Source organism: Sarcophilus harrisii, chromosome 6 (assembly GCF_902635505.1).
Source record: "Sarcophilus harrisii chromosome 6, mSarHar1.11, whole genome shotgun sequence".
Taxonomy (NCBI): Eukaryota; Metazoa; Chordata; class Mammalia; order Dasyuromorphia; family Dasyuridae; genus Sarcophilus; species Sarcophilus harrisii.
Window position 1 is genome coordinate 182,759,252 of NC_045431.1, and position 22,142 is coordinate 182,781,393.

A 22,142-nucleotide genomic window follows, 5' to 3' on the forward strand; every position below is an offset into this window, starting at 1 on the left:
GTTCTCTCTTTCTGAAAGTTTTAAGGAATACTTTATTCTTTATATAAGGATATATAAGGATACTGTATCCAAACAAAATAAAATTTTATAGGATTTAGAGCTAAGAAAGTCTAGTCTAATTGCCTTTTCTCCCTTCCTTTCTCTACCCCATTCAATTTTATTTATTTTTAAGTTTTAGTGAGAGGTAACAAGGTATAATTCATCAGGAGATGGCCTCAAAATCATGAAAACCTAGGTTCAAGGCCAACTTGATACAAAAAATGGATGACTTTAAGCAAGATACTTAATTTCTTTATGCCCCTATATCTTGCATACTCCCCAATTCTCTATGAATTGTATAATGGTTTCTTTACCAGGTGTATAACAAGTATGATCTAGAACAAGACAAAAAATGTGTATGTTTCTTACTTTTATCAGTCATTTCCTCCTATATGCTCATCATCCCCATATCTCCCTTGAATCTTTACTTGTAACAAAGTAAACATTTGCTTCAAACATCCTAGTTGTCTTGACTGTATATGGAACAAGATCAGGTAATATACATCGTTTCCTTGATGGCTTGCTTGTAATAATTTAAGGTCAAGTTCTCCCACTGCATCCAGGTCCATCTCTAGTCATCCTGATCTATGTCTGGCCATATAGATGGCTCTGGAGGGGAAAGTGAGGCAGGTGACTTTGCACAACCCTTCCTCACTTAAATTCAATTCACTTGCATGTCATGGCATCAACTCCCCAGAAACTCAGTCCTCTTCGAGAACAAAGGGCAAAGAACAACAGCTTGTAACAAAGAAAATCAGTTTAGTAAAAACAATGAAAATATCAACCCTGCCTCGATTGTATGTTATGTACTCCTTACCCATAGTCCCCACTTTTTTACTCAGAGAGGGAGATGTGTTTCAGAGATGTGTTCCATCATCTCTTTGAGATTGCAATTATTCATTAAAATTCATCTGAATTTAGCTGACATCATTACTATCTTTTGTTTATTGTAATCCCTCATTTTTCTTTCTTTATTATGCATTATCTCATACTAAAATCCTATAGCCAATGAATGGCAGATCTTAGATTTTGTGCCTATGCATTTTAGTTTTTAAATATATTTTGATTTATTAAATATTTCCCAGTTATATGTAAAAAAAAGTTAACTTTTTTTTTTTTAAATTTGAGTCCTAAATTCTCTGGAGAGGGGAGCTGGGTTCATGTGGTCTTTGCTACTTAGATGATCTTTGACAAATCATCTTTTAAACCCCTCTGACCTTCATTTCCCTCAATGGACAGGGAGGGGTGTGCAATCATGGTGCCTATATAACATAACATTGTCATGAGGATGAAAGACCATTATGGTTATGAAAGTGCTAGAGATGTGGGGTTTGGGTAGTAGCAAATGAGTACCTAAGATCTGCTTCATCATCCAGAAGATTAACTTGCAATCCAGTCTTAATGAAGTAAAAAATAGCTTTGAGAGGAAACTACTAACATGTTAAACTCTTAAGTAGTGATGGAAATTAAAGTTTACAGAAATTTTCAGCTAAGACCAATCAGCCTGGGCTGGAATGGTTAGGGAGACTTAATAGGGGAGAGAAAATTTGACCTGAAAACTCCAAATCAATTCAGTTTGTTGAGCAAAAGTTATTAAATACCAGATGTAGGTTTCCATAAAGACAAAACAAAACCCTTTCCTTAAGGAGCTCACATCATTATCTTCATCTTTGTTCTCATCCTCATCTCATCATCTTTGTATTTATATGGCACTTTAAGTCTTTCTAGACAATTTACAATCTTATTTTGTTCTCATACTAGCCCTAGGAAAGAGGTGCTATTATTATCCTCATTTTATAGATAAGGAAACTGAAGAAGGCATGAATTAATTATGGATTTTACATCACTAGTAAATATCTGAGGCTGGATTTGAACTTAAGTCTTTCTGACAGTAGGTGTGCTACTTTTTCCACCAAACCACAGGAAGGGTTTAGATCAGTAGGGAGATGGGAGCAAGGTGTTCCAACAGAACAGAATAATTTATGAGTAGAGAGGCAGTAAGTAGTTGTCCTTGGAGGGAATTACTCATGCATAAAAGAATAGTGAGAAAGGGGAGGAGATGGAAAGTTTTGGTTGTGGTAACATTGGAGGGGTTTGAATGTCAAGCACAGGCATTATAGGATTATGGATATATAGGGAGAGGTAGGGAAAGGGAACTCTAGGAGTGATCTTGTCTGATGCATTATTTTATAGATGAGGAAAAAGGTTCAAAGAGGTTAAGGAGGTCAGAGGAAATAATGGAACTATGATGCAAATCCGGGTACCCAGATTCCAAATTCAGTATTCTTTGGCAGGCCATGGGGGAACTAGAAAAAACTTAAGTGGGGAAAATAATATTTTAAGTATAGTCTCTATTTCCAGTTTTGAACAGAAAGAGAGTGCTCCTATTAAAGCTGAAAGAGATCAGTGTCGGGATTTAATCAGACAACTTTATGTTGGTATAGTCTAAGTCTTTGGTCTGTCATGCTCAACCTTCCCCTCCGCATACATGAGTCAGTGCTTCAAAGAAATGGCAAACCCTGCTTTTATCGAGGCAGATCACAAAGTATACAACTTAGCAAATGTTCTAAGACCACTGACTATAAGATAGATATCTAGATAGATAGATAAATAACAAATAGACAGATAATCAAATGGATAATATATGTGTGTGTGTTTAAATACACACACAATATATATATATATATATATATACTTTATACACACACATATATAATATACATATATCATGTCTATATGTAAACATGTGTATAAATCTATAATACACGTGTGTCAATATGTATATGCATATAGTTACATAGAAACACATGTACATACATAACTGGTATATACATAACTATATAATACATATGCATAGTACATATACATACATTGTATATATAAATATATAAATGCATACACACATGTGCGTGCACACACACGCACACATACACAGGACTCAAGATTTGATCAGTGTAGGGAGCTCTAGGATTGAGAACTTCTACCAAAGAAGATTAGCTCCACTCCAGTTTTTAGTCTTAAAGGATTGATTGAGGCACTGATAGCTTAAATAACTTGCTCAGGGTCACAACTAAGGCAGTACTTTGTATCAGGTCTTTCTATCCTAAGGTCAGCTCTCTGTCCACTACCTCATATTGTCTAACCACTAACTATCCTGTCAACTCAGTCTCTCCAGACTTATCAAAGCTGGTTCTTCAACAATGGACAGGGTGGTGGTAGTGGTGATGGTGGTGATGGTGGTGTGTGTGTGTGTGTGCTGAGGAATAATACTGTAACAGAACTTTAGGAAAGAAAATGTGGCTGTAAAAGTGCTGGATTCAAACTGGGTTCTGGGCCAGGCGTAGCTGCTAGCTCACTATGTGGTCTTAGGCCAGTCAACTTTTGATCTTTGGGACTCTGTCTCCATGGGAAATCAGGGTATTAGAATAGAGTATTTTGAAGGTTCCCTCCAGAGAGAGAAAATGGAGGAAGGGAGGAAGGGAGGGAGAGAGAGAGAGAAGAGAAGAGAAAGGGAGAAAGAGAAAGAGAAAGGGAGGGAGGGAGAGGAAGAGAGAGAGACAGAGACAGAGAGAGAGAGAGAGAAGGAGGGAGGGAGAGAGAGAGAGAGAGAGAGACAGAAAGAGACAGAGAGAGACAGAGACAGAGAGATACAGAGAGAAAGCCGAAGTCCTCTACATACTGCAGAAGTTTGGCATTCTTAACTTGGTTGTGAAACTTTGTTCACTTTCACAATTCTTTTTTCTTACAGAAACTCGATTCTCTGATGGCTACAGGACCACAGCGGGGACATCTCTCGGCCAGATGGGAACTTTTCCAACAGGTACCAAGTATTACATAGTAACAGCTTTAACTAGGGTGGGGTAGCTAGGGTTTTCTCCTGGTCACTGAAGTTTAGAAGGTGCATATATTTAACACATGCATTCCTTTAGCAGTACCCCATGGAACAACTTAGCTCAGTGCTTAGAAAAGTGCTTGACACATAGTGGGCACTTAACAAATGTTTATAGACTAACTGAATTTGTTTTATTTCATTTATTATTTTCACATCCTAAAGGAACAAGATGCTTTGTTTTCATGCTGCTTTTTTGGGGGGCATCAAAATGTCTAGTTTAGGTTTATTAATTCTTCTAACATCACTTTTCACCATATCTTACTCTTAATCTAAACTTGAATAAAATATGGGTTCCTTTCTGTTTCTCTCTGGCTCTTTTCATTTCTGTAGAAAGCCACATCTAAGACCAGGCCAGTCGCTCTCCAAAACCTCAGCACAGGGTCTATTTTTATCTCAGACACAATGCAGGCATCCCTCACTTCCTATAACATGGGTGTTCCTGGGAAAGCTCATCAAACTTTAATCTTAATTTAAATATACCCAGTAAATTAATTATTTAAAGAGTACTTGGGGTGAGTCTGTTTGCAACAGGAAAAAAAAAAACACTATTTCTATACACAAATAATCAAGCACCTGATTCATCTTCTATATGTCTGGAGTGAGGGAGGGCTCCATGGATGTTCTAAATTGGTCCTGAAGGAAAGTAAGAAGAGTAGTGGACAGATAGAAGAAGGGAATATTATGAGCGCAGGATGAAGATGGTTATTTCCCAGGGTTTTTTTTTTTTTTTTTGTTTTGTTTTTTTTTTTGTTCTTTGAATGGCTGATGAGTGACCACAAATATTCCCCTCTATTTAATTTAGAAACAAAATGCTTTTTCATAGCTTAGGCAAAATAAACATCTCCCAGCATCTCTATAAATTTATCGTGTGTTGTGACAACAGTTTCTGTTTGTAGTAATAATTATTAAGCTAAATGATCCCTTTTGTATTGGAACAAGAAATTTTTCAGAAGTTTTGCCAAGTGGTAACATGCTGTGACTTTGGCTGACTTTGCTAGCTCTCAGTTCCCTTATTTGTAAAATGAAAGATTTGGGCTCTTTGGTTTATAAAGCTTCTTCTAATTCTGGCAAGCTAAGCTCTCAAGTTCCTTCTAGTTCTGTGTTCTGGGATATTTCCAGTATCTCAACTCTGAATAACTAAGACTTACAAAAAGGCAGTGAAATTTCATGTATGCTAAGGAAGGGACAGCAAACAGTGGATATATATGTTCCTGTATGACAGTACAGTATATGAACTACAGAAAGAAGAAATTGGGTTAGATATAGAGAATTGCTTGTCAATGAATTCAAACATCTGTTGAGGTTCATCAAGAAATTTATGAATTTTCTTTTTACAATGATGAATGAATAAAAAAGTATTTATTAAGCATTTATGGTCAGAGAGGTGAGAATATAGATATAAAAGTGAAGATATTATCTCTTTCCAATGAGCTAATGTCCTGATGGGACTAGACAATACCTACAGTAAAGCTGTGGTCACTTTGGTTTGGGATAGTAGGAGAATGGGATGTTGAGTGGAGGAGGAGATTGATGCACACTCTTTCTAATAACAATAATTATAGATTTGATTATGATTCCAGAACCAAAAAGCAAGTAGGAATGGGAGATGAGGCAAATGACAAGATGTTGATCAGGAAGTAGAGGGAAACATGGCTGGATCCCTCCCAAATGTAGTAGACCATGTCAGGATCTCTCACCCATCTAGACAGCAAGGTCCAAAGGCAGAAACTGCAGAATTGAAAGGGTGAAGCCCTTCTTCTGGTTTTCTAAGTATTTTTTCAGTAAGGTCCAAAGTGACATTATTGCAAGCACCCCCGTCTGTATAAAGCCTTCAGTAACTGTTTCAGACCACAATGAGTAATAAAACTAAAGCCAATAAGTACTGCAGGAGTTTAGAAAAATGGGACTTAATTTTGAAGTTTATTCATTTGGCTTCATTGTTGCACACAAGGAAAGACCAAAGAGTCAAAATAACCAAGCTGTTCTCACTGAATTGTGTGTGTGTGTGTGTGTGTGTGTGTGTGTGTGTGTGTGTGAGTGAGAGAGAGAGAGAGAGAGAGAGAGAGAGATCTCGAGGTAGTCTTTTATTTTTTTAATAACAATCAATAGTTACTAGTCTTTCATAGTCACAGACTCAGAATTTTGAGTCAAAGGGTCCAAGAAGTTATGTAATTCAACTTCTTTATTTTATAGATTAAGGAAACTGAAACCCAGTAAATGAAATAATTTGCTTGAGGTCAGAGAAGTAATAAGTAGTTTTGTGGAATTAGAACACAGATCTTCTAAGGCCCAATCTAGTGGTTTTTCTACTAGCTATATTACTTATACATTTCTAGAGACCAAAGGATTCTTCTATATGGACCCAGAGACACATTTGTTAGCAGATGCACAAAGCATATGATTAGAGGTCCCCAAAGTTCATGAATCATTTCCTCTGGGTCTTTCTCCAGCACTATTACCCTTTCCCTCCTTTATAGGACTTGATAATTATTCCTTTAAAAAAAACTCAGGATCTCAGTGGTTTGAGATGAACAATTGATGAAACTGTAATATCATAGAGGCAGCTAGCTGGTACAGTGGACACAATAAATGAATGTGTAATCAGAAGAAGACTTGTGTTCAAATTCAGCTTTGGATACTTACTAGCTGTGTGACCTTGGGCAAGGCATTTATTCTGACTGCCTCAGTTTCCCATTCTACAAAATAGAGATAATAGTATCTATCTCATAGAATTGTTGTGAAGATTGAATAGATAATATTTATATTTATAAAGTGTTATATACTTTAAAAAGCTGTGTTATTGTTATAATTTATTACTATTATAGACAGTCAATTCAGACTGTTTACAAATTAGCAAATTGAGATCTAGAAAGGTAAAGTCACCCAGCTCCTTAGCCTCTTTCTGATACAATCATGCTGGTTTTAATATGTGATTTGGGGCTTATATGATAAGGTCTCCAGAAGGTCTTAATCAGTCAAAAAACTTCAACTAAGTGATGATTAACTCGAGATTTATTAGAAGAGGGTAATAATAACTTGAATTTAAGTAGTTCCCTAAGATTTACAACACAGATGGAAATTTCTCATAAGATTATTCAAGATGGCGAGAGAGCAGCACAGTATAGTAGAAGAGAGAAAAAGAAAACAACAACAACAACAACAACAACAAGCCACTGGACTGGGAATGGAGAGAATCCCAGCTTTGACCTTGAGCTTTGTCCAAGATTATTAGGAAGTCATTTTTTCCCTTTAAGCCTTTTCTTGAATTATCTGCTTCACAGGGTGGTTGTGAGGAAAGAAAGGGCTTTGTAAACTCCAAAACTTCTTGAAAAGGGAGCCCTTGTATGGCTTTGCTACCTCTCTCTCCTGAATCACAGAAAGAATTTGTAAAAGATGTGCAGGTTTAGACTTCCTAGGGTAGAAGTGTCCCTTAGCACAAAGCACATGGTCCCACCATGGTGAGAAGTGACCTTTGCTGCCATGTGCTAGCCTCTTTTTCTCATGTCTTGCCTCCCTGTTGGATCCATTTCCCTAAATGGTTAAGGGCCAAGCAGATCTTCCCATGACAACAATGTAGTACTGCCAGATTATTTTGGGTTAATTCCAATTTGAAATCATTGCAGTCTCAAGGACAGGAACACAAAAATGACAAAAGAAATCCTTGTTTTACTCAACACCCTTTAATATAGGTACCTTACATTCCCTAATGAGATTCTAGGCTAAGCTGCTGGAGAATAGTAACCATGGCTTATATTTCTTTTTATATCGCAATGCTGGTTTGTTGATTGGACAAATTATAAAATGCAAGTTAGACCCTTAGAACAGAGGAGGTAATAGATAGAAGGATCTCAGAAATACCTATTCCAATATTTTTCTGAAAATCAAACTTGTAGGATAACACAATCATATAAAAAAGGGATCTTAAAGGTCATCAATTATTATTCTCTCATTTCATAAATGGGGAAGTTGAGGCTGACTTACTCAGGGTCACATCTGCTAAGCATCTGAGGCAGTATTAAATGTAAAGTTCTCTCCATTGACCTATCCTACTTCCACCTTCTGGTGAAAGATTAGGTGGTTATAATCTGCTGCTAAACATGTCCCTTTAAAAATTTTTTTAAATAAATGTATATAAATATAAATATGTATATTTTTATATATATTTTTATATTTTATAAATATATGTTATAAAATAGATTCTAGCTACTTCAGGCTTCCACACTCTGAGACAATCTCATTCTAGGTTTCCATTTGTAGAAACCCTCTCTGAGGGGAAAGAGAAATGTAGATATCTTGCCATATGTCAAAAAGGACATAGACATAAATGTTCTAGCATTCTTGGTCAGAAATGGAATGATTCCAGATTAATAGAATAGTCTTTTTGACTATCCGAGGTTAGTGTAGCCATGTATAATCATTTCAGTCATGTCTGACTCTTCATGAGCCCATTTGGGATTTTCTTAGCAAAGATGCTAGAATGGTTTGTCAGTTCCCTTCTCTAGCTCATTTTACAGAGGAGGAAACTAAGGCAAACAGAATTAAGTGACTTTCCAGGGTCTCAGAGCTAATAATTGTCTAACTCCATATTTCGACTTGCATCTTCTTGACTTCAGGCTACCACCTAGATGCCCACGTATAGTAATTGTGCTATTAATTATAATATTTATAACAATGACAATAAATAACAAAGATAATGATTTTTTATTCCCTGTAATAGTTTTTCAAGTGAGGTTATCTCAGAATTCTTTGGAAGCAATAAAGTATCATAATGTGAAAGGCTGTTCTTTCCTGGCCCATTTATTTTATATTAATTAACATAATAGAAAGACAAATCATGCACATCAACTGTTATTATTATCATCACTCATGATAATTTCTCCATAGTTCAAGGGTCTATATTGCTGTATTGCCATGAATGTTCCCTTCACCAGAGCACATTGCGAGCCTTCTGTAACATAGCAGTTATTTTTCCTGAGTCAAAATATTTCCCATTTCATGGCTAAGCTCAGGATGATCCTCTTCAATCATATGACAATAGACTTAGAGTTCATCCCTATACCTGGCACTCGAAGTCTTTTCTGCATGGGAGGAAATTGTGGACCCCTCCTATAGCCTCAGAGTAGTGTGTGTCATTATCACAAAAAAAGGAATTGGAGAATGTTAAGAGAGTATTTATGATACATGCAAAAAATTTTGCAGAAAAAAATTATAAAATGCATCAGAGTTGGAGAAAGCCATCTGCATCTAGAAAGAGGCCTGTGGGAACTGAATGTGGATCACAACATAGTATTTTCACCTTTTTTGTTGTTGTTTGCATGTTTGTTTTTGTTCTTTTCTTTCTCATTTTTTTCCCTTTTTGATCTGATTTCTCTCACATCACCATAAATGTGAAAATATACTTAGAGGAATTGCACATATTTATCCTATATTGGATTACTTGCTATCTAGGAGAGGGGGGAGAGAAAGAGAGGGAAAAAAATTTGGAACCCAAATTTTTGCAAAGGTGAATGTTGAAAACTATCTTTGCATGTATTTTGAAAAATAAAAAGCTATTTTAAAAAAAAGCATCAGAGAATTAAACAAGTACTCTAACTTTTTTTTCTGAACCATGCATGATATAAATACTAAATTTTTCATAATTATATATCAAAAAATGAGTATTTCTTAAAGGGAATGTTCCAGTGAAAAAACTCCTTCTATTAATGTAACCCCTTTTTTTCAACTTAGAGGTATAGACGATTGCCTAGAGCACTGGGGTGGTGAATGATCTGCCTATACGTCACTTATAATAATAAGTCACACAGGCATTCTATGTCAGAGGCAGTGCTTGAGCCCAGGTTATTTTGGCTTTGAGGCTGATCCATTAGACTGCATTTTTTGTCATTCAGTCATTTCAGTCTGAGTTTTCATGATGTCATTTGGCATTTTCTTGGAAAAGATACTGGAGTGCTTTGCTATCTCCAATTCATTTTACAGATGAGAAAATTAAGGTTAAATAGGGCTAAGTGACTTGCCCAGGATAACCCAGTTAGTAAGTGTTGGATTTTAACTCAGGTTTTTTTAAGGTTGGATTTTAACTCAAGTTCTCCTGGCTCCAGGGTCATTGCTCTATCCATTGTTCCACCTATGTTAGTCAAACAACAACAATGATATAAGTATCTATTTAAAATATATGATCCCAAAGTTATCATTACTTGGAGAAATAAATAATTAAGAAACAATACCAGGGATTTGTTTCAAAATGATATACTTCAATTCTTTAAATGGTTCGGGAAGATAGAGATTTCAGAGTTCTTGAATCTATAAAAATAGACTCTTCTTTCTTCTGAGACAGTATAACTGCTGTCAACTCTCAGGGATTATAGCCCTGAATAAAGAAAAGTCATATGTATTAGATGATATGTATAATTCAAATAAGAGAACTAGATCCTTGTCCCTGGTCCTGACATCCAGAAAGAAATGTCTTTCCTATAGGTGAATGGCATATATTTTTCTCTGATGTATTTTAGAGACCATCATTCCTGACCCCCTCTGCCCTCCACTAGCCAACTTCTCCCCTATTCCACAGAGATTAAAAGGGAAGGCAGGTCCCAGAAAAGGACAGAGCAAGATCACAAGCTGGCTGAAAACAGGGAAGATGGAGAAGCTCTCTCCCACAATTCCTAGACCTGGAGATTAATGGTCTGTTTGGGTCCTCAATTGGGTCACATGATTTGCCCGTTTCTGCAATGAAATCTATTTCAATTAATACCTCTGACCAATCTAATCTCTTCCAGACATTTCCTTGAAACTCATTATGGTGCAATCAAAGAGTGGCCTTCCTGATCCTTGTATGCAGGAAGAATTGAGACGAAGACTCCGACTTTTGGAAAATGACAGCAGGGAGGTTTCAACTGTGTTCAGTGTAAGTCCCAATCATTTAAATTTATAGAATATGGAGACATTCCTGTAACTCTTCTTCCCAAGTCATGGTGTAGTGTAATGGTGTACCTATAAGCCAGGTAAACCTGGGTCTACCTGACTAATTAACTATGATTTTAAGGTGATTTTCTTATAAATATATGCATCTTTGTTAAAGAGCTGAGTTTTGAGTGAAAGTAGCTCATCCATAAAATGGAAAGGGGCAGGCAATTCTGGGTATTTAGTCTCTCCCTGACCATATGCCATTTATTCATTGAGGCAACTAAGTGCTGAACTTGTCTATGGAAGACCTGAGTTGTAATACTTTTTCAGACATACCTACTAGCTTGTGACTGTAGGCAAGTCACTTACCCTCTCAGTCCTGGTTTCCTTTTTTGTAAAATGGGGATAGTAATATCACCTATCTTTGAGGGTTGTTGTGAGGATCATCTGTGTTGTAGAAATGCTACTAAATACATTGGATGGGCTGGGTTTCTCAAAACAACTTTTAAGGTGATTTTCTTATAAATACATGCCTCTTTGTCAAAGAGTTGAGTTTTGAGTGAAAGTAACTGATCCACAAAATGAGAAGAGGCTGGTTTTACTTGTCATGTACAATTCTAGTTGTTTGGTCAGTTGTGCAATTTATGCTTATTCATTTTTGTGATTTTGTCAAATCACATCCAAGGCAAGGTTTTTGTGGTGTTGCTCCTTAATCACCTCCTTGGATTCCCTTATGGTGATAGTGACAGCTCATACTTCTAGTGTTCTCAAACACCCCTGTGGGGCAAAAATCAAAAGTATCGTGCTTTTTATTTTATAAGAAAATAATGGAATAATGGTGGTGGTGTTAATAATAGTTCACATTTCTTTGGAACTTTTAAGATCTATAGAACACTTTCCTCATAACTCTTTGAGATAGGAAATAAAAATATTAATGCTCCAATCTTCCCCTTTATAATGGAGGGAAATGAGAAAAGTGGGTTGCTTTGCCCAAATGGGGTCAGGGAGAGCCAGACACAAGTCAACAACAACAGAAAAGAAAGCAGATTGGTAGCACAATTGGTCACACAGCCAGCATGTGCCTCAATGGAAAACACATTGGGCTTGGAATCAATTCCAATCTAATTTTAGACTTGGTAGACAGGTCACACTTTCTTAGATAAGTATCATTAGCTGTGTGACTCTGGACAAGCCATTTAGCACTTGTTTGTCTTGGCTTCCTTAATTATAAGGTGGTGATAATAATAGTATATGCCTCCTAGGATGGTCTCCAAGATAAAATGGAATAATAATTGTAAAGCATTTAGCATAGTGCCTGGTGGTATATAATAGGTACTACATAAATGCTAATTATTATTATTTTTTATTATAACCAATTATTACCATTATTATAACCCATCTTTGACTTCAAGCGAGAAATTATCTGAAGGATCAGAGGAAATTAGCTAATCAAAAATATTTATTAAGTGTTTCCTATGGATCATGAACTGTGACAAGGGGATATAAAGAGTGGTTTAAACAGCCCTTTCCATCAGCTAAGTGGTACCATAGTACATAATGTGCTGAGCTTGGAGTAAGGAAACTTCATCTTTCTGAGTTCAAATCTGGCCTCAGATACAAGCTGTGTAACCCTGGGCAAGTTGCTTAACCCTCTTTACCTCAGTTTCCTCATCTATAAAATGAGTTGGAGAAGAAAAATGGCAAACTGCTCCAGTATCTTTGCCAAGAAAACCTCAAATGGGGTCATGGAGAGTCAGATACAACTCAATAACAGAAAGAAAAGAGAGATGGTAGTACAAATCAAAACTTAGAGATCTTTATATTTATCAAAGATAATTTGTTATCTGACATTTACTGTTTCCCATTTTCCACTAATAATCTTGACTATTTGAACATTAATACTTTAATAATAGCCCCAAACTAACCTTTGAATAATGCCAACTTTGGTATCAAATTTTTTTTTCCTTTTTTTCTCCTTCAGGAGCTGTCAGCCAGGCTGCTGTCCATTCACAGTGACCAGGACCTCATTTTAGTGACATTTAAAACTTTTGAAGAAATATGGAAGTTTTCCACCTATTACTGTTTAGGTAAGGCACTTAAAATCCCAGGGAGAAATCTTAAATTGTTTCTCATTAAATTGAACTCTTGCTGGGTTCAACTCTTTTCTCAGCAGTGTGATCCTGAGTAAATACCTTAACCTCTCTAAGTCTCAGTTTTCTCATCTGTAAAATGGGGATAATAATAGTATCTATCTCCCAGTCTTGGTATGGTAACCATATGAGGCCTTAGGTACATGGTTTGCTTAATCCACTGGAAAAGTCAATGGCAAACTATTCCAGTATCTTTGCCAACAAAACCTCATTGACAGTTATTCCATAGGGTCACAAAGAGTTGGATGCTACTGGATAACACAAAAGTGAAAGGAGATTAATGATTTTCCCTGTCACACAAAAATATAGTGGGCAGGAATAAGAACTGGACCTGTCATTTCATTGTTACAGGGAACTTCCAAATAAAGACTAATGCAGGTTAGCATTATAGTCTTTTTTTTTTTCTTCTGTTTGATAAGGCAATCAGGGTAAAGTGAATTGCCTAAGATTATGCAAGTAGTAAGTGTCAAGTGTCTGAGGCTGGATTTGAATTCTTGTCCCCCGACTCCAGAACTGGTACTTTAAGCATTGTTCCACCTAAATTCTCCTCCCCTCCTTCAGCATTATAGTCTGAAAGAGCTGATTCAAGCCCCCAAAAGTGATCATGGCCATACCACCATTATATACCAGTGGCTCCAAAGTCAGCTCCCTCTTCACTAGACTCTGCTGGCTTTCTTTCATAAAGTTATCACAAGAATAATAATTGCCAAAGCCAGAATTTGAATCCATACCCTTTTATTCCTTAAGTTTTTTATTCTACCATACTGTCATTTCAGGTTTGAAGCTCTGGATATTGGTTTTTGCTCCTTCTCTTACTCTTTTCTCATCTATAAAATTAGAGTAATAATACATCTTCTACTTCATATGGTGCTTTACAGATTCAAATGAGATAAGGTTAGCGAAATGCCTTGTGAACTCTAAAATGCTGTATGTGTTACATTACCATGATCATGATCATCCATTAGTATGTCTGTTGTTGGTTCACAGCTCATTTTCTTATAATTTTGCTTCCACTTATTTTCTCATAATTTTACTTCTCAACAGAATTTTTTCTTTTTGTTTTATTAAAGCTTTTTATTTTCAAAACATATGCATGGATAATTTTTCAACATTGACCCTGGCACAACCTTGTGTTCCAAATTTCCCTTTTCTCCTCCCTCCCCCCAAGATGGCAAATAATCCAATATATTAACAGGATTTCTTAGGTACATTTTAACTAAGGCACGTCCCTTTTTCGCAAATATTGAAATAGTTTTCCTGTACTGAATTCTGACTGTAGTCTTAGCAGATGGCGACATTCACCTTCCTTTTGCAAAGAGTCTAGAAAAGATAAAAGGCTTTCTAATTTTATCTTTCTGTTGGTTAGGTTTCATAAACCACTGCATGGAAAACTTGTTGATGGACCAAGACTTCTGGCTTCTCTCCAGTTACAAGAGCAGTGGGGACAGTTCAGACTTCGATGCTGGCATTGATGTCTTTATTGATGAAGAAGCTTTACAGTTAATGCATAAGAGCCTCTTAATCCAGGAAGGTGAGGATTGCCTAAATAAAAGTATATTTAGAAGGCTGTTGTTTTTCTTTCCACCCTCAGAATACTAGGAAGAAAGGATAAAAATAAAACCCATGTATACCTTGAAATTTTGAGGTTCTAAATTTTTCAGTTATTTTTAGCAGTGATAACTCTACAAAAATGGAATTGGCTGCCCTGAAAATTTCCTTGTCACTGAAGATGTTCATGGGATAATTGGCTTACTCTGGCAAGGACCTTAGAGATCATCAAATACAACCTTCTCATTTATAAAGTACCATCTATATTAATATTATTATTTTTGCTGTCTATATTAATATTGTTATTGTTGTTGTTACATAGGAGGAAATGAGTCCTAATGAGGTAAATTGACCTGCCTAAGGTCACACAGCTAGTAAATAATAGAGCTGAGCTTTCTAAATCAAAATCCAGCCCTGTGAGGTCCACTGTAGAAATGATCAATTAACAATAAATAAAACATCTATCATGATCTAGGAACTGTCCTAGACTGTGAGAATATAAACAAAAAATAAATAAGTTTAACTCTCAGGAAGTTTATACTTTATAGGGGGACAAAATACATGCATATAGAAGTATATTCAGAATAAATACAAGATAATTAAAACTAAGACTAAAAGGGAAGGCACTGGCAACTCAAAGGATAATGAAAGGAAAATTGTGTGGAATGCAATTTTTTGAGCTGAATCTTGGAGGAGAGTGTCTCTTTGGGGCAGAAGTGACAGAGCAGGACATCCTAAGCTTCAGGGGTGCTCACTGTCAAGTCATAGTTGGAAGATGGATTGACATGTCAGAAACAGAGAGAAGCTCAGTTTGGCTGGACTGTAAAGTGTGAGTTTAGGATGAATATTGGAAAGTAATAAGACTGGAAATAGAAGTTGAAGGTCTTTAAAAGTTGCAAAAAAAAAAAAAAGTATTGTTTATTTTAGTGGCCATAGGCAATCATTGGAGTTTATGCAATAAGGGAGTTGATATGATTGGAATGAGCATAAAAGAAAATGCCTTTGGCAGCTCTGTGGTGTGGAGAGGGAATAAAAGTAGAGAGATTAATTTTAAAAAACCACTGAAATAGTCCAGATCTGATGGTTTGGAGTGGGGTATCTTTAAATAAAGTAATCAGTTAGTAAACCATTGCAATATTCCAGGTGGGAGATGAAGCCTGAAGATTGTTGCTGTGTGAATAAAAAGGGATAAGATATGAGAGGATTTGCTGATGCAAAAGCTGTGATGTTTACTAGCCAATTAAATATGGGGGTTGAGGAGTTGAGGATAATGCCAAGGCAATAAATTTGGGAGAGTAGGAGAATGGTGATTCTCTTAATAGAAATAGAAGAGTTTAGTAGAGGAAAGGGCTTTGGGGAAAAGATAATGATTTGTTTTTGTCATATTGAAGTTGGGATTCCTTCATGATGTCCTGTCTGAAATTTTTTATCTGTAATGAATAATGTAGAACTGGGACCCAGGACAGATCCAGACTGGATATATATTGGGAATTATCTATATAGAGATGATAATTAAACCCATTGAAGTTGATGAAGACACTGAGAGAAAATATATAAATAAAGAAGAGAAGAGGGTCCAGAACAGCATTTTGAGCTATATTCTAAGTTAGATTGTATGATATAGTAGAGCTACTGAGAAGAGGGGTGGATGATTAAGAAAATAGGTGTTTCATAAAAACCCAAGGAAGCGAGAGTATTCAGTAGGAGTAAGGGTGATCATAAGTATCAAAAGCAGTACAGTCTAGAAAGGATGAGAACTGAGTAAAGATCATCAGAGTTGACTTTTGGTATGTTAAAGTAAAGGGCTGAACTAGTAACTCATTTTAGCCCTTCTCACATTAAAATTCTAAGAAATTGCTTAATAATAGATGATGATGGTTAATTTATTACTCAGCTTTGTTCTTTGGCTAAAATTGTTTTAGGAAACATGTAGTAATAAAAGAAAATTTTTGTTGTCATTGTTTTGATCTGGATCTTTGATTTCCTTGGAGAAGGGGGCTCCCTGGTAAAGAAACTCCTTCTGGGAATGAAGATCATCAGCTTACTGCAGCTAGTAGTCTTAGATAGTTGCCTTGGGCATTTAGAGGTTAAATTATTTTCCTAGAGTTAAATTGCCAGAGATAGGACTTGAGCACAGATCTTCTCCAATTCAATTATTGACTCCCAATCTACTATTCCATTGCCTCTCAACGACTACAGTAATAACTCACACTTCAATAGAGTTTTAGGAACAAAGGGCTCTCCTCAAAACAACTCCACAAAAACAGCTGGACAAGTATTGTTCTCATTTGATAAATGAGAAAATTGAGGCCCAGAGAGATTAAATGAACTTTCCCATGGTACTGTAGCTAGAAGATATCAATATCTAAAACTTTCACTTCCCTTTGGAATGATTTTTTAGCATCCAGAATAAAGTCAAGGAGAACTGGATTTATCCAGATATTTTATCAAACTCACATTGAACAAGCCAATAGCTATAGGGAAAAAGCCTGCTACACCAACAGAGCCCAATTACAGTTTTCCCTAGGATTTAATAAGATACAGCTTCTCGCCTTCCATCTTCCATGATAGTCTCAGATGCCAGTCATCCCTCTCTCATCCCTCCCCAAATGTTATATCAGGCCCTAATGTGTGCCACAACTTTTGTCATTTACTCATGTTATATTCTTAAATCTGTATTAGCATAATTTTGCACATGGCCACTTTAGATGGCATAAGGATTGGGGTGGTAAGGAAACTGCTCTGTTATCTGGACAGGAATCCTTTGATGATATTGTCATTGTGACTTGGTTATCATAGGATCAGAAAAGCTGGATATCATAAGATCAGACTTAAAAGCTGGATGGGACTTTCAGAGGTCATAGAGTCCAATCTCTACATTTTACAGATAAGAAAGGAGGTAAAGTGATTTGCTCAAAGTCATTTAGATAATAAGGGTTTCTAACTTTGTAGACAATATTTTTTCCACCATCTCTATTTCTTCTATCTCTGTTATATTATCCAAACTCTTAAGTAGGTATTCTTTCCCTATTTCTTAGCTCCCTGCCCTCCTCCCCATCTTCAGCTGCCATTACCTGGGAGCTTTCCAGTTTGGGAGGTGCTGAATAACTCAACCTGCCTCATTTTCCAATGACCCCAGTGCTTCTTGATATTTTACTTGACAGAAATGGGGAAATAGGGGGAGTACCTTAAATTATTTTTTTTAATGAAATTGATTCCATGAGCATACATGCAAAATCAGACTTATCACCTTATACACTGATATCTCTAAGTGGTTGCATTGCATATGATACAGTGATCCAGGACTACTCTGAAGGGCTTATAATGAAAAATGATATCTATATCCAGAGAAGAAACTGATTGTATCTTAATATAGATTAAAGCTTACTTAAAAACAAAAAAACAAAAAACTTTTTTTTCTTGAGGTTTTTTTGGGGAGGGGAAATCTATATTTTCTTTGGCAACATGACTTCTATAAAAATACTTTGCATAACTTCACATGTGCTACTCATTGGGGAGGGGAGATAGAGAGGGAGAAAGAGAGGGGATCTGGAACTCAAAGTTTTAAAAACAAATCTTTAAAATTGCTTTTCATGTAACTGGAGGAAATAAAATATTAAATTAAATGTAATATACTACATGTGGCCAGTTTGTTTTAAGGATCAAATAAGATAATATTTGAAATGTGCTTAGTATCGTGCCTGGCATATGATAATTAAAGCTTATTGACTAATGATCCTGTGATAAGGATCTCACTACTTTTTGAAGAAAAAAAGGCATGACTGTTGTAAACAAGGTACAGTCTTTTGGTGAGAATTATTTAGTTTATGTAGAATATAAATCAATGAATAGGGTTTGGAGTCTAATTTGATCCATTAAAGGTCTTACCTAAAGATCTGAACCACCTTAAAAGTAATAATAACGTTTATAAGGTTAAGCAAAGATTTAAACAAATTCTCAGAAGAAATGAAACCATACAATATATCAATAAATTTTTTCTTTTTGCTGACTTGAAAGAAAATCCTCTGGTACATTTTAAGGGTCATTCTTTGTATTGTGTCCTGACAACCAAATAAGAGAGATCATGACTCCAAGAGGCCAGAGGAAGGCTGGTCAGCCCTGTCGGATTGCATCACCAAACTGTCTGGAGGCACTGACGCAGACTGCCCAACCACTGTCTAATAGTCTTCCTGTGTCAACTGAAGGGGCCTCTGAGGAACTATTGATTCCATTTCATCAGTAGGTACCGAAATAAATTTTCTCTTATATTTACAGTGTCTTAACAAAAACATTTTACACCTTATCAGATTGTATTTTTATACATGGAGATGGTGAGGTGGGAGGGAGAATTGGGGAGAATATTGAAAAGGAATATCTTATTGTTTAGTTTGTATCTTTTATATACCTTGCTAAGCAGGCCCTTGTACATAGTATGTGCCCAATACATATTTGCTGAATTGAATGACTATTCTATTTAATTTTTGCAATAGTTCCCCAAAGAAGATATGGCAGGGTTCATTATCTCCAAAGGACAGTTGAGAAAATTGAGGTTCAGTTAGTGAGAAGTAAATAAGAAAGGACCTTAGAACATAGAATGTCGGAGTTGGGAGGAAATTTAGAACATAATATATCAGATTAAGGAAGGGACTCAAAAGAGTTAAGCTTTGTCACTTACTATGTGGGACCTAGCCAAGTTATTATGCAAATCAGTTTCCTCATCTATAAAATGGTAAAAGTGGCAGAGGGAAGCTTGGGCAAAATGACTTCTAAGGTCTCTTCCTGCTTTAAATCTATTGTTTTAGGATTGTTCTTAAGATTTATACCAAATGAGGACTTGCATGAAGCATAGATATACTTTCTCCTCACCTCCATCCCCCAGTATCCCCATTCTCCTTCAAGTCTCAGCTCAAGCACCATCTTCTACATGAAGGTGTTATCCCCTTCCTCCTCAGTTGCTATTACTCTCCCTTCCAAAATCACCTTTTTGTCTGTTTTTATATACTTATATATGTACATGTGATTTCCCACTTCACTACACTGTCATCTCCTTGAAGGCATGGACTAGTTTTTGCTTTTGTTGTTGTTGCCTAGCATACAATAAGCACTTAAAATATTTTTTAGATGGATTCCATCTGGAAGGATGAAAGTTAATAGGATTTTATTATTTAAGAAACTACTTAGATAATGAAAAATATTGGCCAGCTAACTTTTAGGTCATCTCTTTGGTGTTCATATGTGTTTTCTAAAAATTTCTCTCTTTTTCTCCCCAAGGTGGTGTCTTAAAGTACAATCTGATCCTGTAGGTGTCTTGGCTGCTGAATCCACAATCTGCAATCAAATTGGTAAAAAAAAAAAAAAAAAAAAAAAAGCTTATTTATCTTTCTCTGCCCAGTCTGATTAATTTCAGTTGAACCAAGAAACTTAATTTGGACTGAATGTGTCTGAAAGAACTGCCAAGTGTTCAAGTATACGTGAATCACTTAGGATAGATAAGGTGATGAGATGTTGCACTGGTGCTGGATTAGACACAGCAAAGTTATTATAACCTTTTATTGATTGTTATATCTTAACAGAAAACCAAACGAAATCCTTAATTTTTTTCAAAGAAAGATAATTTAATAATGATTACATCTATTATGATCATGAAATCTTTTATTTTCTTTGGTCTTAGTTTCTCCTTCTGTAAAACAGAAGGCTAGGACCATGTGATTATTGCTGAAGGACTCTTCCAGTTCTGATATTCTGTGATCTCATTTATGAATGATCATCAGTTCAGTATTTCTATGGCAGCTTATAAGTTTCGCAGATCTGTGTCTTAAATATCTAATAGATATTTCCTCAGAACCACTAGAGGAGATGACACATTTTGCCAAGGAGAAAACTGAGTCAGAAATGAAGTTTTTAATTCATGGTTACATAGAAAATGTCCCAGCTAAGACTGATGCTTAGATCTCTCAATTCAAAACTAGTGTTTTCCCCACTCAAATGGTCACATAGCTATTAAATGTCTTCATTAAAATCTTCCAAAAAAAATTTTCCCCACTTAAGACAATTTTCGCTTTGTATCAGGTTCAAGTATGAGGCACTAATGCACTCAGAATCTTTGAACAAATGAAATAATATTTGTAAATCACTTAGCACAGTGCCTGGCACACAGCAGGTGCTAAATAAATTCTTCTTCCTTTCCCACTAATAATATTTCTAACAAATACAATAAATTTTACATAATTTAATATATTTAAGCAATTATAACAAATGAAAGGCAAGTACTTCAAATTTTGTTCCATATAGTATTGATTATTTAAATATTTTGAGTATATTTTTGACTTGTATTCTTAACTAGATTTCTTTCCTTATTTTTTGTATAAACTCTTAAACCATTCTCAGACCAAAACCAAATACTTTTCTAAGACTGAAATCAAACAAAAATCCCTTTATACCAAAAAGTGAAATTATGTTAATTTTATTGAATTTGTTTGGTGAACCTATTTTAATCATTTTTAGGTACTGATCTGAAATGGAATTTCAATCCAAGTTAATCTATGATGGAGTGCCCTAGACTTAAGATGAAGTAGGCCTCAGATGTAGTAGTTTGCATTCAAATCCACACTTCAATAATATTTCACTTTTTATGCATTAATTTGCTCACAACAGTCCTGTGAGATAAACTGAACCAGAGATATTTACATTTTATGGGAAAGAAAACTGAGATGTAAAGAAGGAAAATAATTAAAAATCAATGGAGATAGCAGTAGAAGGGATCTTAGCCCTCAGAGTCCACCTTTAAAATTTACAAAGGGGGAAACCGAGGTCTCAAAAAACTCATTAATTGTCTCAAGAGACTGTGTTTGCTGGATTTGAAGCCAACTCAAAGATTCTCTCTATTTTGTCATACTACTTTGGGGAGGTGACTTACTCATGTTAACACAGCTAGTCAAAGGTAACTCTTATTACTCTAGTAGTCTTCCACTATATCATATTTCCTCATGTCCCCAAATTTTATAACCACTCTTGAAATATTAATTCCTAAAAATGGTGTGAAAAAAGCAGAGAAATGGACAGATTAATTTATATCTTTATACAAATATATTAGGACTATTATTTTACCATCACTCTTGACTTTTGTACTGAGGATATAATTATTGCTCTACATTAAACTTCCTTAAAATAAGGCCTGTCCAAAAATAGAACAAATGACTTGTCTTGAGTAACAAGTTTCCTGTCCCTAATGCTGTTGAAGCAAAGACTTGATCACCACTTTTGGGGTGGGGCAGGAGTTGGGGGGGGTGAAGGGCTGCTTTCCTAAGGTAGAAAGTTGAAGATGACCTCTTATGTATTTCCCTTTGAACTCCAAAGTTAATGATTTTATGTTTTGAGTAGTAAATTAAAAGTTAGGATATATGGATTCCAATGGACAGAACAGGCACTGGAATCCATATGTCCTAACTTTTAATTTGTTTTATATATATCTGTTTTCTTATCACCCTATATGTTTTTATAATAATAGATTTTTATTTTTCAAAATACATGCAAAGATAGTTTCCAACATTCACCTTTGCAAAATCTTGTGTTCCAAATTTTTTTCTCCCTCCCTCCTCACCTCCCCACTG

At 35.6% G+C, this 22,142-nt stretch overlaps 1 protein-coding gene across 7 annotated transcripts in view; it reads left to right on the forward strand.

Annotated features, from left to right (window-relative positions):
• The window catches only part of SH3TC1 (SH3 domain and tetratricopeptide repeats 1), a 103,480-nt gene that overhangs the window by 53,849 nt on the left and 27,489 nt on the right, over positions 1-22,142 (forward strand). For 5 of the 7 annotated variants that reach the window (XM_003773412.3, XM_031943297.1, XM_031943295.1 and 2 more), the window contains exons 3-8: positions 3,788-3,859; positions 10,708-10,835; positions 12,816-12,921; positions 14,351-14,515; positions 18,573-18,771; positions 19,804-19,874. In XM_003773412.3, the coding sequence (XP_003773460.1) occupies positions 3,788-3,859; positions 10,708-10,835; positions 12,816-12,921; positions 14,351-14,515; positions 18,573-18,771; positions 19,804-19,874 (741 nt within the window). Of the gene's footprint in view, positions 1-3,787; positions 3,860-10,105; positions 10,613-10,707; positions 10,836-12,815; positions 12,922-14,350; positions 14,516-18,549; positions 18,772-19,803; positions 19,875-22,142 lie in introns of those variants that run through there. The other 2 variants (XM_031943296.1, XM_031943298.1) reach the window with 2 other exon arrangements.